An 18721-nucleotide genomic window follows, 5' to 3' on the forward strand; every position below is an offset into this window, starting at 1 on the left:
TCTTGTCTGACACTTTAAGGCTTGTGTCCTTTAAATGTGCTGTTTTGCCGGAGGTTAAAAGCTGCACAAATGGAGAAGGCTGACACACTAAATAGACTCTGTCTGGGAAACTTTGTGCATATTCTCCCAATGAATCAAATCCATCTGTGGCAAGCATCTGCTACTGTATATGTGCTTTATGTTTGTCATTTCAATGAATAATACTTCTGTATTCACTTATATGATCAGTCAAGGACATTTTTCTTTACTGGATTTAAAAATTGCAGGTCTAAGATAAAAACATTTTTTTCATATTTAAAAACAAAATAAGACGATAGAATGTTTAATCAAACAGTTTTGAACAATGCTGGCCGGCTGCCTGCAATAATTCACTTATTATGATTTTTGTTTTCTTTTTCTTTTTTTTTTTAACCACATTTACTGTGCGTCCTCTCCTGATGTTGATTTACCGTTACACCTTTAACACAAACAAAGCAAAAAATACTGGCAGTCACAAGTGCTCCTATCAGTTCGTGTACACATGTGTGGTGTGGTGAGATACTAATGACCTGCATCAAAATAAGAGGTCCATCAGTTTCTCGGTTTGGCTAATTTAAGGCTGATTAGAGCTTTCAAAAACAATGAGTAATCGATGGATGTAAGTGCCAGTTACAGCTGAAAACCTTCTGTGTTGGTTATAATAAACAACAATATTCGTGCGGAAGCTGGCTCTTAGTGCTCGTGACTATTATGTAGACATTTCACAGTGATAAGCCATTAAAAATTATCACATACTTTTATTAAAATCAGTTGATATTTAATCAGCTTAATGCTGTTTCATGTCACCTCATGTTTTTTGATGACTTTTTCTGTAATATTGATAAATGTTTGATTTTAGCCATGCTAGCAGCATTGATGGCAAGTCGGTCCATCTCTTTAGTCAATACAAAAATGTCTCAGCAGCTATTGGATGGATTGGCATGAAATTTTGTAAAGACATTCAGGGTCAGATCCTCCGACTTTTCCTCTCGTTCCATCATGAGTTTACCATTTGTGAGTTTTTGTGAAATGTCTCAACAACTCTGATTATACTGTTAGTTACTGGAGGTCACTATGATAGATTTACAGAACACATAATCAGATGATTTTAGGACCTTGCCAAACAAGGCATATGCAATTTCAAATTTACTAGATTGAATGAAATTGAAAATGTAGTTCTATGGACTTACAGTACAGAATGATTAGTCTTAGATTCCTAATGGGAATGTTATTACTTTTGCAAAGCATAAATTTAGTCATAAACTAAAGTATTGGACAAATTGAGAATTTGATCGGGAAAAGTTAAGGGGGCTCCAAAGTTCTTACAATGCATCCTAAGGGGGACATGAATATATGTACCAAACTCCATGGTTATTTATCTAAATCAACTTAGGAGATACTCCATCACTATGAAAAGCTAAAGCTAAAGTATGTTAGACATCATCAGATTTGTCTTATTCTTGTAATATTTTGACTCATATTTATTTACCTGAATTTTGATTATTGTTGTATGATGTTTGAAATGGTTTCCAGCTTATATCTGAAAATGTAAAGTAATGTGCTATAAATTCTTTAGCTTAAAAAACCTGTATTTTGTCTCTCTGCAGCCCTACAAACAGTGAAAAGATTACATCTATGTAATTTATTTAAAGCATTCATAAATGAGTAGAGTCAGATCAAAAGTGTTGACTGATAGGGACAAATGTGTACACAGAAAGAAGAGAGCCTTTATTGTATTTTCTGCTACATTTTCTGTGTTTTTTGATAGCAAAGACAACATATTTTTTTTTTTAAAAAGGCTGTAATTTTGCTAACAATGAGCTTTGCCTCATCTGGAAGAGCCTTTCTCAGTGCAAGCCTTCATTGCAATCGTCTTGGTGTTTCTGCTCTATAGTGTAAACTAAATAAACCATGCACTATTCTATAAGCAAATTTAACATAGCTGGGGCCACAGTTAACCACATATGTATTATTTAGATTTTGATGCATTAATTGTTACATTTACATGCACATTAGGCGTGCATATGCTTCTACAGTATTTGCATGACAGTATTATATCTGACACCGAGAGCTGAATTTTAATGTGGTCTGGTTCCTACTGAAAAGCTGGAATAAAAAAATAAGAAGAAAAGCAAAAAGAATTGAGACTGATGCTTTAAAGTTGTGATGATGCTCAGAGTTCAAGGCATTTATGCATAATCTGTCTTTCCTCTTTTAATGCTTCCTCTTTAAAGATGGTAATGGTGTGAGTGTAGGTTATGCATGAGAAGAGCTGTGTGTGTGACACTCCGGATGGTATAATTGGATTCATGGAAGGAGTTTCTGCATTTAGAGGTAATGTTTTTCAGCTTTGATCACATTCATTCATGTACTCTTAGAGGATGTCCATCTCTTAGGACATTTTTCCCTTGCAATACAGTGCCCCTGTGAAATCTCTTGACTAAGGTTAAGCAAGAAAAGAAAGGCAGGGTAATGATGGGAGCAATGAGAACATGAAAAAAATTGTATGAATTAATACTGTTATGATAAAGATCCTAATCAGGGCGAGAAAGAAAATGGGGGAGTGCAGAAGCAGCTGGAAGTTCAAACTTTAATAAAGGTTTTTTATCATCAATATTACAAACTTCTTCTTCACTCTCTCTTCCATTCCCTCACTCTGTAGGACATTTTACTCTGCCTCCCTCTCCCTGTGTGTCAACAGCAGCACGCGCGTTGGCATCTGCAACTACCCATGTGCGTGTCTTATCCAGGCAAACGTCCAGCAGATGAGAAACAAAGTGCGTGTGGTTATGTATGAAACAAACACTGAAGAAGAGAGGTATCCATCTGGTCTGATACACTGACCAGTGATGACTTGTCTTACTGCCAGTCATTCATTTGGAGAGGATCAATCCAATCTATTCTCCACGGCCTTGGACTGTAGACTAGGTAGCAGAATAGCTGTTGGACACAAACAATGCATGGTGCATGCAGAAGAAGAGTAATGACAGAAAATAAGACGCATTCAAACATTTCGAATGAAAGGAGAACAGAGGACAGAAAGGTTGAATGCAGGAAAAGCTAGGACGGAGAATAGAAGAACTGCAAGATGAAGAGAAGGAAACTGAAAGGAAACTGTAATCTGAGGAATGTGAATGTGTGATGGCAACGACCACAGCTGCTGTTGTTGCTGGGAGTCTATTTGGCAGAACTACAACTGGCATCTGCCAATGGTCAGTCTCTTCAGCCAGACAAAATCATGTTTATGTGTGTATGTAGGTCTTTACTTTGTAGCGCACTGCCACATCTGTTGTATTGTTCATGAGTGTCAGGGATTTGGTGTATGTGTGTATTCAGGGGCAAAATTGTTAAGAGTCCTGCCACACCTCCTCCAACCCTCTTTCACTCTATCCAGTTCCATCAGTGATAAGGCATCATAATTACCCCCATTAGGGTTTTCTCTTGGGATAAACATGCAAGCACATGCACACAAACACAAACATAAAACATCTGCACAGCAATTTATTTATTTTTCAGGCCAAGTCCTACCCCCTTTTACACGCTCTTGCACACACAGACACACAGTACCGTTAATTTCATAATTTTCGCTGCTTAGTTCACTATGTGCAATGGAAGGAGACTGGCAGAAAAATACACACACATATATACACCAACACATAGACATCTACGGCATGGATGTGGTGAATATAAATTGCTCATTGCAAAGGAAATGGATTCTAAACAAAACCGACTGCTCCCTTCATCCTCGCCTTGTTAGAATCCATCCCTTTTTCGTCCCCATTTTGAATCCCATATTCCTATTCATCCTCATGATAACATACCCACTATCACACACACACACACACACACACACACCCACACCCACACCCACAACCACACACACACACACACACACTTAGATTCACAAATTAGGGTGTGTGTGAGTGCATAAACTATGCCTTTTGACTGTAGAAAGGTTTCAGTTTATTCATTCCCAGTTTGTGTAAAGCAGTGTGACCAACTCTATTACACAGAGATTGAATGGTAAAAAAAAAAAAAAAAAAAACTCTATTTCACACAAATCATAGCATGTTCTACATAAAAAGTCGGTTTCATGCTTTTTTGGAAAACATCAGTGAAATAGTAGTGTGGCTTCACAAAAAAATATTGTGAGGTATGCGTTTAACAAAGCTGGTGGAGATAAGTATGTGTCCTAGATGCGTTTAAATGACTGAATGTGTCTGAGATTGGGCATATTGCGCTCTTACCTCTGCGTCTCCGCGCTGTACTGACCCCTGCCCACTTGATTGACAGCACAAAGTCTGAACTGATAGGTCCTGGCAGGTGTGAGCCCGCCCACTGATACCTCAGTCACTGCAGGATCGACCTCTGATAGGTAAACTTTCCATGGAGAGTCTAGACAGAAGACGAAAAGATTAGAGGCTGATAATATCTGGCTGAGGCATGACAAACAGAGACACTCAGGACCCATGAATCAAAAGGAAAGAGGGGAAGAGTAGATAAAAGAAGCAAAGAAGGATGGTAGAGGTAAGTCTGAGGGAATTAAAAAGAAAGAAGTACCATAGGATGCAACAAGAAAGAACATTTAGAGGGAAGAGGGGGATTAATAAAGAAGCGCAGATGCTGCTGCATATTGTTGCCAGCTTGTTGCCAGCTTATCTTTCTCCTGGAGATATCACAGACAGTTACACCATGATCACTGCACCAGCCGCATGTCTATGTGTGTAAAAGAGAGGAAAAGTGTGTGTGCCATTTTAAGCGCGACCACCATGTGTATTAGAGCCATTGTCTGACATGAAAATACACTGCATTTATAGTGGTCCATTATGTCTAAAATACAATCCAAAAAATCTTATAACCAGCACACACACACACACACACACACACAGACACAGACATACACACACACACACACAGACACACTGTGTGTGTGTGTGTGGGTAATCAGTGTGCACAAAACTCTCATCCATTCCTCACTGTCTGGGTTCAGTCTTCGCTGAAATTGACGTTGAGGCTCTCAGTATTCCTTGTCTTTCTCTTCATCTCTCCCTGTTTTTGTCCCTCGGCACATTTTCTCTCGTCTCTCTTTTGATAGTACATAACTTTTTTCTTTCATTTTGGCATATTTTTGTAGATGCCACAGAACAACTGTTGAAATGGAAACAGACGAAAACTTTAAGTCATATCAGTGATGTCTAACTAAAGGTTATCAGAATGAAGATTACTTAAAATGTCAAACTACATTAACATTTGTCCATCAGTCCAGCTCCTACAGTCATGTGCCAAAACCATCAGTCCCCTTAGCTTACAGCAGTCTGTTTCCTCTATCAGTTTATTCTTTAGTCCCTCTCTCATCATTCTCTCTCTCCCTCTATTTCTCTTTTGACAGAGAGCCAACCTGCTGTTAAAACATCTGTGTCAGAGAGAGTGAGAGAAAGAAAAAGAGAGTGAGAGAGAGAGAGAGAGAGAAGGTAAGAGAGGGAGGGAAAGTAAGAGTTTATTTATAGGGAACCTGGATGAACATTTATGCAGCAACACCACTCTCCATATGTCTGCCTCTTGTAAATGAGTGTGTGTCAGTGCCTGGTAGACAGCAAGTGAACAGCTGTTTGCGACTGAGGGACTATAAAGAACGTTCAGACACACACAGGCCCGTATGCACCGACGCACGCACACACACACATACACAGATGCACGTACTGTTCTCAGATAGCTCCAGCAGGTAGTACAGAAGAGGGGAGTTCCCATCGAAGGGGCGTAGCCAGGAAAGGAGGACGGAACGGGAGTCAGAGTCGTTGAGACGGGCCGTCAGGGAGCGAGGAGAATGCGGTAGCTCACTAAACACAACAAAGACAAGAAATCTTCACATACTATATACTGTGAATTTTACAGATATTTGTCTGAGGATTTAATCAGAACCGGTCTTTAGAGGAATAGCTCACCATTTTGGGAAATTTCCTTTAGATGAGAGGATTGATACCACTCTCAAGTCTATATGCTGAATATGAAGCTACATCTAGCAGCTGGTTAGCTTAGCTTAGCACAAAGACAGAAAATAGGGGGAAAACAGCTAGCCCAGCTCTGTCCATCCAAAAGTAACAAAATCTGCGTACAAGCACCTCTGAAGCTCACTCAGTGACAAGTCGTGTTGCTATTGCCGACTTCACATCATATAGGATGGATGGTAGAGAGATTCCCATGGTCACAACTTGCAATCGTCCAAGTCATTGGAAAACTCAAGATGACTGTATGATTACAGAGGTGGTTTTATGAAAGTTAAAAATACTAAGCATCCACAAGCAGCTGCCGGGCAACCAGCGGAGACTCCGAAAGAAATATTTGAGCACATAACCCCCAATAAAACCACAACTTGTACTTTAATTTACACTTTGGTTTTTGTATTGATTAAATAAACATGATCAAAATGTAAATTAGAGAGTTTTAGAGGTGATGGTAGGCAGATTTTGTTAACTTTAGACAAAACCAGACTGACTGTTTTCCCTGTTTCCATTCTTTTTGCTAAGCTACGCTAAGTGACAACTCGCAGTAGCTACATACAGTATTTCCTGTGCAGACATGAAGTAGCATTAATCTTCTCATCTAACTCTTGGCAAGAAAACGCATAAGCCCTTTTCGCAATTTGTGAAACTATTCCTTTATCTTCCACATCTAGACAAAAGAGTGTATCTGAACATGCAATGAGACACACATCCATAAATATGTGTCTTGAACAAGTGACAAAGTGCCAAGACTTTTCATTAGACAGATATTTGTTTCCTGTGTTTTTGATTTTCTATTAGATATGTGTGGTAGAATATTGTTGGCTCTGACAACCAGTTTGGTTCTGGTCCAAGATCAGTTCCAGTGATTGATATCTTTTAAATACGGCTGTGGTTTGCATATTATGATTTTTTTCTGCATGTGCGCTGCACCAGTACAAATATATCTCACGACATCTATTAAAAAGAAATTCTCCAGACATGTCGCCATTCCCTGTGGATGTTTGTGCATCCCTGCCATGATAATAACAAAGAAGCAACACAGATATATTCATGAAAGCAATAAAAAGCTTCCAGGCATTTGATTATACTGATTTTAGTGCATCGTAACTCTCTTTAAGCAACAGCTGGCTTTAAAGAGGAGAAGGAAGGGGAAGCAGATCTCAGTGTCCCTCTATGTAAAGGCTATAGGTGTAAGCAGACATAATTGGAGAGAGGATATTACCAGAGCACATAAAAGAACAATATAAATACATTTACACTGAAAGCATGATGAAAGACATGGTCTCTTGTGCCCAAACTAGCTGCACCTCATATTCATAAGCCCATTCATTATTACTGAACAATCATGGATGTGTGAATATTCTGTCCAAGGGGTCTTCTCTGACAGTCTGCAGTCTATAATTAATTTCGTCAGATTATGATGCAGAGTTAAAAAACGTTTCATTTTTGTTTTTTGCTTGTGTACAGCTTTACATTTCAATATTCAAGTGGGTATCAAGTCAGAAAATGAGGGAAACACAGAGAGAGAGTGAGAGGAAGAGGAAGAGAGATGAATGACGAGTAAGACATAATGTTAGATGGGGAGGGAGAGTAGCACACCAAAGAAGAAGCAAGGACGGTGGTGAATGAGGCAGAGAGGGAGCAAGGGGAAATGAGAATGATGTTTCCTTTTCTGAGCTGACATGATCGTATTAATTAATGGATGAGCTTAGAGAATGTTAGAGCAACTACTTTCACACAGCCCACACAAAATACACACACATACACACAGACACACACTCACAAATGCATGGATGGATCTTGCGGGAGTTGAACCAATAACCTGCTGGTAATTAGTCCGTCTCCTCAGCCGCCAGCGTCTGTTAGCCTCTTTGACCCATTGATACTGAGCTAACGAGAATGTCAGTCACACGCTTACACATACAAACTCACACACATAGTTATACGGAAATACCTTCATTCCCCAAATGTTTTCGCACACCCATAAACACAGATCCCCTCCCTACCTCTGAGTTTGACATGTGTAACCTCTTGTCTTTCTATAATTTAGAATGATGTGGACTCATGTTATATCTCTTTCTTACCCTGCAATCGTATTAATATATCATAAGTTCCTCTTATAAATATATTACAGAAGTACCCATATAAAGGCCACTACCTTACAGTGTTCTTTCACAGTGGCTGCAATGAGGCGGATTGGGATACACATAAAATATGTGTGTGGCATGGTTCAATCTGAGCATCAGGAATGCATGCTCATACCAGACACAAAAAAAGTTATACATTTGGAATGTCCATCCATCCATTTTATACTTCTTATCCAGAGCTGGGTCGCAGTGGCAGCAGGTTAAGCAAGGTAGCCCAGACGTCCCTCTCCCCAGAAAAGTCTTCCAGTTCCTCCTGGGATACCCTGAGGCCTTCCCAGGCCAGATGAGATACGTAGTCTCTCCAGCATGTTCTGGGTCTACCCTGGGGCCTCCCACCAGTGGGACATGCCAGGAAAACCTCCAATGGAAGGTGCCCGGAAGGCATCCTGATCAGATGCCAGAATCACCTTAACTGGTCCCTTTCAGTGCAGTGGAGCCTGTGGGCCCACCACCTGCAGGGACAAAAATCAGGGTCAGGTGCTATGTAAGTCGGGTGGTAGGCATGGGCGGGGACCTGGACATGTCGATCCCTGGCATCATAGACTGGTCCTAGGGATGTGGAATGTCACCACTCTGGCAGGGAAGGTGCAGGAGTTGGTGGAGGAGGTGGAGCAGTAACAACTAGATGTAGTTGGACTCTCCTCCATACACAGCACTGGCTCTGGAACCAAAATCCTGGATAAGGCCTGCACTATCTCCTTTTCCGGAGGGTGTGAGGGGCAGGGCAGGTGTGGGGATACACACCTGCCCTGGAACCAAAATCCTGGATAAGGCCTGCACTATCTCCTTTTCCGGAGGGTGTGAGGGGCAGGGCAGGTGTGGGGATACTCACGAGCCAACGGCCCAGCACCACTGTGTTGGAGTTCTCCCCGGAGAACGAGAGGGTCACCTCCATGTGACTGCAACTTGCTGGGAGGAAGGCTCTGACTGTTGTATGTGCTTATGCACCGAACAGCAGCTTGGAGCATCCGGTATTCTGTGAATCTCTGGGCTAAGAAGGGCACCACCTTGGGACCCTATAGTCCTCCTGGGGAACTTTAATGCTCATGTGGGTGATGATGGAGAAATCTGGAGGCTTGGCCATAACAAACACCATGTTCAAGCATAGGTTGGTTCATAAGTGTACTTGATACCAGAACACCGTAGGCTTACGATAGATTAATGATTTTTTGATTGTATCGTCAGACCTGCAGCTGTGTGTCTTGGACACTTGGGTTAAGAGAGGCGCAGAGCTGTGGACTGATCACCACCTGGTGGTGAATTGGATGAGATGGTTGGGGAGGCTGCCAGACAGCCCTGGTAAACCCAAACACTTAGTGAGGGTGGCCTGGGAACACCTGGCTGAGACTCCTGTCAGCAAGGTCTTCAACTCTCACCCCTGGAAGAACATGGAATCTTAGTTGGACATGTTCAGAGCTTCCATTGAGGAGGTGGCTGTCAGAAGCTGCGGTTGCACAAACCTGAGAACCCTGGGAGGCTTTCATGCTGAAGAAGGAGGCCTTTTGGGCGTGCTTGGCCCAAGAGTCTCCTGAAGTAGCAGATGGGTACCAGAGGGCCAGTAGGGCTTGGGCTGGGGCTGGGGCACTTGCGGTTGTGGAGGCATAAACCAGGGTGTGGGAAGAGTTTGGGGAGTGTATGGAGAGGGACTTTTTGTTGGATTTGAGGAAGTTCTGGCAAACCATCAGACGACTCAGTAAGGGAAAGAGGGCTTGGCCCAAGCTGTGTTTAGCTGGGGAGGGGACTGGGGACTGGAGGATATCATCGGGTGGTGGAAGGATCACTTTGAGGAATTCCTGAACCCGGCCAACATCTCTGGCAGAGGTCGCTGAGGTCGTCAAAAAGCACCTCAGTGGAAAGGCGCTTGGTGTGGATGAGATTTCCCCTTAGATGCTGAAGGCTGTGGACATTTTTGTGGTGTCTTGGCTTACACACCTCTTCAGTGTCAAAAGGAGCTCAGGGACATTACCTCTGGACTGGCAGAGCAGGGTGGTGGTCCCCATATTTCTAAAGGGGGACCTGAAGGTGTGCTCCAATTCTTGGGGTATCACACTGCTCAGTCACACTGGGAAAGCTTATGCCAGGGTGCGGGAAAGGAGCTTCTGACACACTGTCAACCCGCTGATAAAGGAGGAGCAATGCGGATTCCGACCTGGGTGTGAAACAATGGACCAACTCTTGACCCTTGCAAGGTTACTGGAGCAGTTGTGGGAGTTTGCTCATCTAGTCTACATGTGTTTTTTGGACTTGGAGAAGGCCGTTGAAACGAGCCCTCCAGCCCTTACTATTACTACTGTCTAATAATAACTCACACTGACTAGCCACGTTCTTGCACCTTAGAGTTTTAATGGTATTGACATGTATGTAGGATATTTCTGAGACAGCTTTATGTGTGATGCCTTTTTGCTGCCCCCAAAAGGTTTAACCTCCCCTCCAAACACCAAGGACTCTATTTCCTTTCCCACAGCTTGAAATTAGTTGTGCGACTATTTGGCTGCTCTGACCAGATACCAAACAAAGACTGGTATTTACACATACTGTAAGTACTGTGAAATCTAAAAAGAGACATTTTCTGAAAAAAAGATAAGCTAGGTACATGAAAGGTACAGGATTATGTATAACAGAATAAGTTCCACAATGTGCTTAACAATTAACTTAAGAAAGAACATTTCAGTCAGGACCAATTTAGTCAAAGAAAATACTTTTATTTCCATCTACAGTAAGTTAAATTTGGCGGTATGGTTCTGTTCTGGGACCTCCCTGCCTTTCTACGTGCACACGTGGAAAGCCTAAGTCAGGGAGAGCACACTTTCCCTGCCCATCCATGTGCATACATGGAAAGCCTGAGGCAGGGTACCCACCCCGCCCCCCGAACACAGAACAGAGCAGGCATCAATGAAAACAGGCATGACATTGATTAAGTCAGACATAGCATGAGGAAGAGGAGCTGGGGTGGAGAAAGGTTGCAAAACGGCTTGCAGAGGAAGCCGCAAGGGTAAGCAGGCTAAAGCATCATAAATACGGCACCCTGTATGAGCAGTGTTTCCCCCGCCATTGCAACCTCCCCAACAGGACCCCCCGCCCCCTCAATGAACCAAAGCAAAAATTAAAATAAAAAAAAATAAAATAAAAAATACGTACATATTTTTATATGTGTGTATATATATATATATATATATATATATATATATATATATATATATATATATATACATATATGTATGTATTTTATTTATGTTATTTATGTAATTTATGTGCACTTTGATTTCAGCTCAGTGTGAGAGTCTCTACTGCGTTTTGCTGTCATTTACGGTCGTGCTTCTCTCCTTTCCTCTGCTTTCTGTTTCACTGTGTTAGTGTTTTAGAGGAGAGAAAGGTTGAAACCTCGTTACGTTAAGTGCAATAAAAGCTATCCAACAAGTGTTATAAATCCTTATAAAGCCAAAGATAGACAGACGTCGACTCCAAACGTCTGAAAGTCAGGCCAAAATATAGGCGTTTTTGAACGTGTGCAATCTGGCAACAGTGGTGAGGATGGAGCTCCGCTGCTGATGGCAGGGAAGTTAGCACTTGCCAGGACACTAGTAGCGTTGCAGCTGTTAGGTAGAGGAGGAATAACAATTATTAACAAACTGTCCAATTTTCATCTGTACAGAACAACAAAATAATAAAAAAAACTAATCCTACCCCACATAAGGGAATCAGCTGAGCCATCAGCTGATGTGGGCTGGCACTGAGATCCGCTGCTATCAGCTGATGTACAGGGACTGTGGACTGAACTTGACTTTGTGGCCTGCCTGAAGTAACGCTATGCTAAAATTAAAAAAATATATTTTACGCTTATTTGCTGAGAGTTGAATGAGAAGATGGATCCCAAATATGTGTGTGCCTTAAACATAAAGCTACAGCCAGTAGCTGGTTAGCTTATTTTACCATAAAGACTGGAAACAGCTAGCCTGGCTCTTCCCAAAGGTAACAAAATCCAGAATCTGGTGTTGTGAGACTATATGAGCTGCAAAGCACACTATTTAACATATTGTATCTCGTCTGTTTAATCTGTACAATAACTGAAGAGTAAAAATGACAAATTGTGTTGTTTTAGGGGATTATGTGCCAGAGTGAAACAACAAAGGCAAAATCAAAGTAGGTGACATGTTCAAAACAGTTTGCATGACTTTTTGAACTCACATGACTTCGAGGCGTGCAGAGCGAAAGTCATTGCCAGCCTGTGATGTTACAGTGCAGGTGTAATCCCCAATGTCACCTGACCATGTCTGGCCAATAGTAAGAGAGCCCTGGCGGACAGAAACACGGCCCCCACTGGTTGGAAGGACTGGCACACCACCACGATCCCACGTGAAGCTGCAACAGAAAGGTAAGAATGTACTCCATACTTTGGATGTAAATGAATATTCTAAATTCGATTACATTATCGAATTGTTTAGAAAAACGAAACTAAAAAAACAGACATTTGATTGTGAAAATGAATATTTGATTGAGGAAAAAAAGCAGCAGTACTTTGGCTGCCTGCCTCATGAGTTCTCGCACAGGCCTGGGCCGCTAGACTGAATGTACTGCGTGACGGACATGAGTCACACAGCATCAGTTTCATTGGTTGAAAATGAAATGTAGGTCAAGCTGAAACAAGTGAATAATTCAGTAACAACCATGTGGTAATGATTGCAGGGAGTTCACAACCCAACTCGGCTGCAGACAGAGAGATACGCATTCCGAGCGATCTAAAAAGCCCCGTTTGGAAATACTTCGGATTTTGATCAGTAAATGGCAAAAATTGCGGAACCTTGAGATAAAGTTGTACGCAAGCTATGACAGCTACAGTTAGCCTTCCATTTGCGTGCTAGCAACCTGAGGGCACATCTCGAAACTATGCACCCAAATAGTTATGTTTCTGGCCGTATTGGTTAGCCTTCCTATGGACATCATGCGCAAAAATGGATATTTGAATGGTTCGAACCTATGTGTTTCCTTAGAAGGAATAATTGAACGTCAATTTTTGACAGCACTTCTCCATACTGTATGTATTTATAGCACATGAAAAATAAATAATTAGGTGTTGGTGAGAATAAGTATGCATGTAATAAACATAAAAACTGACGAGCAGATACCTGATATTGACTCTGGGGTCATGTGTAGCATTACAGTCCAGAATAGCAGTGGTTCCTTTGATAACACGCTGGTCTGTTGGAGGCACAGAAATGACTGTACGACCTGAAAACACCAAAGAGAAAGCCAGAGAAAGAAAGAAAAATAGAGAGATGGAAGAGGAGGAGGACCAGTGACAAAGGTTGAAATTAAATTTGTTTAGTATTCTCCTATTCTATTAACACGACACACAGTCCTATTTAAGATGTGTGCATTTAAATGTATAAAGCTCCAGAAAAATTTAAGAGTATTTAATCTGAAACTGCCAGGATATATATATAAAAAAAAATCAGCCCTTCAATTAGTTTACCAGCTAATCAGTCATCCTCTTACTCAGCCAATCAGGTGATTATTTCACCACTGCACCAGCCCACTGCATCAATAACCAGTCACACTGCTGTTCACTAGCCTGAGCTAATGCGATTTGACAGCTACTGATAAATCAGTGTTTCGTGTCTCTTTTAGTCTGTTTAGTAAATGTATACTGAGCAGGTTAATGTAATTTTGTTTGTGAGTATAGTGTGCACGCCTATGTGTCTTACTCCAGACGGTGAGTGTAGCAGTGGTGTTGATGGTTCCCTTTGAGTTGGAGGCAATGCAGGTGTAGTCTCCTGAATCCTGGAAGCTGACCGGCTGAATCTGCAAACCACCTGACTGCAACAGGGTGAACCCGGGAACCTGGACAGAGCCGCTGGCCAAGACCTGCAATCCTATGGAGAAAGAGAAAATAATAAAATAGCCTCGAGGTGAAGGAAAGTAATTAAGGCATTAAGCACATGTTTAATTACAAACACATTATGTCAGTGTGTCTGGGTCTGTGTCAGTGTGTATGCTCAATGTGTAATACAGACGGTGTGTGGTCTATTACCTTTCCTCCAAGTGATGGCAGGTTTTGGAGCTCCACTCGTCTGGCAGGTAAACAAGGCTTTGTTGCCATCAGTTACCGTTTGGTCAGATGGAGGGAATGTAAATGTGGGGGCCACACCTGAAACACGGAGTGAGAGCATGAGAGGAAAGAAGACAGGGAGGCGGCTGCTGAGAGGGAACTGGTGGGAAAAGAGTGGAGCAAGAGTGAAACTGTCAAAACAGAAGAATGGAAAAAGAAAAGGACGACAGTGTTGATCTAAACATAAATTCTTCCTCTGTGATCAATGGAGGCTTAATTCATTACCTGGTGCTGCATGTGTGTGCATAAATGTGGAAGGGGTTGGTGGGAAAGTTCAATAAAGACTTCTAACTATAATCGAACGCTCACTAAACAGACCATAACTTCTCTAGAGACAAATGCAGACAAATGCAGAGAAATGTACATGCAGACTTTTGCAGCTGACACACACTGCAGACCATCAAGTCGAGGCAAAACATTTAACCGATATGGACATTCACTTGAATTTAAAAAGCAAAATGGTATTTTAGTTCAGGCTGAGGTGTGATTAGCTGTTTCTTCAATACCGAGAAAAACTTAGGACGTGGTTCTATTTCGCAGATGCAACACAACCCAAAGTCACTTTGCAAGACAAAGCAGCACAGTAGGCATGATAGGAAACTGTTTATTTTTAGGTTCTGAAGTTTTGCTCGAGGAAAAAAAACAATTCAATGATTTCACCTTGGCCTTTAGGAAACTTTGATGGGCGTTTGTTACTTATTTCTGACATTTTAGAGTCCAAATGATCAACCGATTATTTGAAAACAATAATCCGGAGACTAATCCATAATGATAATAATTTTTAGTTGCAGCCCTAAAAACCAATTACAGCACGTAAGATAATATAAAGAAAGCGACACAGACAAATAACGGAGATGGAAAAGGAGTTCAGTAGAAGAGTAACTTCAGATAAGTGAGAAAAAGTAAAGGGAAAAGATAATAGTGGCATCAAGGGAGGGAGAAATCAGCTGAAATAAGCAGGCATTTATGAGCAGAAGCAATGTAGTTGTGTACACAGTATACAAGACCTGTGTTTGACTGCGTGTGTCAGACAAACTCACTGGACACATGGAGCTGTGTGTGTGCCTGGGTCTCTCCGGCAGCGTTGCGAGCAAAGCACTGGAATATTCCTCCGTCTCCTGGCTGCACTCTGCGTACCGTCAGCCCCGTTGCTGTGATGACCTTATAGCGAGGGTTGGCCAGTTTGGAAAGAGGCACTGTGTCCTTATACCACTCTATCCTGGGCTGGGGCACGCCTACATATGTGTATGTACAGGGAAAACAAACAGCTGGCTTGTTATTAAGTTTCCTTAATAACAAGCCAGCTGACCTCACTGTTGAACAAATTGCTCCAACTCCCACTAAAACAGGCACACACACTCTTTTCGCCAGTCTTTCTTCACTGTTTTTCACTCGCTCCCTATAAATATGCATGTGGGCATAATGACTGCTAATAATATATTGATTGGAGGATGTGGGTGGTAGGGTAAGAGTGGCAGAAGGGGCCAAAAAACATTCTGAATATAAGATGTGGGAAAGAGCATCACATCAGATATCTACAGTATCAGCACCCACCTTACTGTTGGACATGCCAGATATGACAGGCAGGGGGCTCATGCGATTACTCTGTCTAAACCCTCCACACCGGTGGTTGTGTGTGCATGAGTGGGTGTTTAAAGGAGGGATAGATAAATTCCACACTATTTCACAATCAGTTTGTGTCAAGCTTTCATAGACATGTGTGAAGTATTTTTCACTCCTTCCTTGTCTCGCTCACTCTGTCACTCTACACTCTATCTGTCTTTTCTCCTTCGCTCGTTCCTCCTCAGCCTCCATCCCTCTCTCTATACCCTCAGGCCGCTGCTATTTAATTACACTGCCACTGTATCAGATTACCGAGGAGGGACATAAACTCGCTCAGTTTGTGAGAGAGAGCGAGTATGTTACAGTTTTTTAATGCTCCGTCCACCCCTGCTCAAATTAAGTGTTTTCATGTAATCCATTTAAAAACAAGAGTCATGAACAAGTGCAATTTTCAGGCTTGGTCTCAGTATGTTAATCTGCTCACACTGCCAAAAGTACAGTGTCACTGTTAAGGAGGCCTTAAAACTAACTCATACACATAATGAATAACGTCAAACCTCAGCATAATGTGATTTGGACAGAGTCACCTTGACACATCCTGAGCAGCAGATGCTTGTACAAAGAGCAGGACCAATGCCTATGATTAAGAATCTCCAACATTCCCTGTACAGACGCAGCACTAAGATATGAAGTTTTACATATGAGGATTCACCACAATCAGTTCCATGACCCATCGGAGTTGATGTCCCTCTTCAGGGCCGGCTGTGGCTCAGGCAGGCCGTCCACCAACCAGAAGGTCAGTGGTGCGATCCCCGAATCCTGCATGTGGAAGTGTCCTTGGGCAAGATACTGAACCCCAAATTGCCCCTGATGTATGTCAGTATGTGTGAGTGTGTGTGTGTGTGTGTGTGTGTGTGTGTGAATGTGATGTATGAATGTGTGTGTGAATGGGTAAATGTGGCATGTAGTGTAAAGCGCTTTGGGTGCTCGATAAGACGGGAAAAGCACTATATAAATGCAGTCCATTGACCATTGAGTATCATCAGGCATCGGTATTCTTGAAGGGCGTCTGTATCAGTGAATCAGCAAAAGAAAATACTAATTAATGTGCGTTCCCATTTGTAATTGTTATGCGAATATTGGGAATAATAGGAACAGTTGGTGGCACTGATTCTCCAGCCAGGTACGATTAAACCATTGCAGATGAAGAGTGTGCAGCAAGATGATGTGATTAAAAGAGAGCCTGCCAATGTACGTTCAATTTATGTTCATGTATATCATGATTTATTTGCTAACTCTGTTTCCATTGCACTTTGTTGCACTTTGCTTTTATCGATACACCAACTTTTCCACCTAAGTGAAGCATAAAACTTTTTTTTTGCAACATTCAGACTTTTTAGTTCAAATTTCTGGCGCTTCCACTAATGTTTTTATGCGCAAAGTGAAACTGCTCATAAAAACAAGCGGATGGAAACACACACACACACACACACACACACACACACACACACACACACACACACACACACACACACACACACACACACAGTGTACCTGTAGCGAGGCAGGGGATATCTACATTCCTGTCAAGCTCAGCGAAGATCTTCGTCTTGGGCTGAGCAGTCAGAGAGGGTTGTTCTGCAGGAAAAAATGTTACAGCACAAAATGTAAAGCATTAAATTATACAATACATTCTGTATCAATATATTATAAAAAAACATTTCAAACGAACAACAAACCTTTACACTCCGGGCTGTGTGCAACATGTTTGAACTACTAATAATGAGGCCTCAAAAAAGCCTTAGGAAACATTTTTAATCATTAAATATCTGAAAAAAATCTTGAAAGAACTGGGAGTTTGCCCTCTCCAAGTATTTAATCTTCAGTAGAAAAGAGACTTCAGCACTGCAGAATAAAAATGGGTCCCCCTCCTGGCCCTGAATATCTTGAGTGTCATTGCAAGGCAGGTTTTCTGTCTATACGCCCTGTTTAATGACTTCCACACAGTCATAGAAAAACACATTCTCCTAGTTTCCCAAGGGAAACAATCCCCTTTTTAAACTACTCCATTTCACTGCCAATAACTGTTCCCTTTAAACATCTTCACCAGTGTCTCTCTAAATGCTGAGAGCAGCTCCGAGAAAACATTTCTCTCAATTTGAATGTGAATATATGCCTTTTGGTGTATTACTGTAATGCTACATGTTATAAAAAAAAATTACCTATTCCTGCGTACGCTCCATTTCTCTCAAAAACATTTGTTAATATTTAGCGAGAGATATTGACACAGCAAGCCCAGAGAGGGGGAGAGGGAGACAGACTGGCTAATTCATTTTCAGTCTGGCATCTCTGGAAAAGTGGCTCCACACAGTAGTGGCACCTGTTCACTGAAAAATGACTTTGAGGAAAATTAAATGTCCAGTGCATGCAATAAAAAATGAATGTGCATGCTGGTTGTCACAAAGATATAATTCTTATCAAATGAAGAAAAGGCATTTTAATAAAAGTTTTCCATCTGTATTTTTTTTTAACGCGCCATACTTGTACGATAATAACAGACAATAATAATGTTTTTGACACAATGACTTGATTTTAATGCTGTTGTACTTTAAAGAAAAAGAGAGAATAAAATCCCTTTGCACAGTGGATAGGTCAACGGATGTGGCAATTTAAAAAAGAGATAAACTGCAAGTTTGATCAAGCTGTGTGTGTGTGTGTGTGTGTGTGTGTGTGTGTGTGTGTGTGTGTGTGTGTGTGTGTGTGTGTGTGGTTGGCTACACTGTAGACTCCAGTGTTGGTGCTACATTTAATGTACTTGTCTACACTGCCTTTATTCTTTACTACTTTGTGGTAACTTTTAAACCCGTACGTATGCGCATCTCCTA

General features: G+C 41.6%; 1 protein-coding gene across 1 annotated transcript in view; it reads right to left on the reverse strand.

Annotated features, from left to right (window-relative positions):
• Positions 1-18721, reverse strand: part of LOC120800465 (protein sidekick-1-like) — a 240610-nt gene that overhangs the window by 66340 nt on the left and 155549 nt on the right. Inside the window, exons 10-17 of the mRNA XM_040146590.1 lie at positions 17391-17474; positions 15314-15508; positions 14196-14312; positions 13870-14037; positions 13291-13393; positions 12353-12526; positions 5719-5855; positions 4266-4413 (exon numbers count right to left, since the gene is read on the reverse strand). Coding sequence (XP_040002524.1) covers positions 4266-4413; positions 5719-5855; positions 12353-12526; positions 13291-13393; positions 13870-14037; positions 14196-14312; positions 15314-15508; positions 17391-17474 — 1126 coding nt within the window. The remainder of the gene's footprint in view (positions 1-4265; positions 4414-5718; positions 5856-12352; positions 12527-13290; positions 13394-13869; positions 14038-14195; positions 14313-15313; positions 15509-17390; positions 17475-18721) is intronic.

The sequence above is a fragment of the Xiphias gladius genome, chromosome 15 (assembly GCF_016859285.1).
Source record: "Xiphias gladius isolate SHS-SW01 ecotype Sanya breed wild chromosome 15, ASM1685928v1, whole genome shotgun sequence".
Lineage (NCBI taxonomy): Eukaryota > Metazoa > Chordata > Actinopteri > Istiophoriformes > Xiphiidae > Xiphias > Xiphias gladius.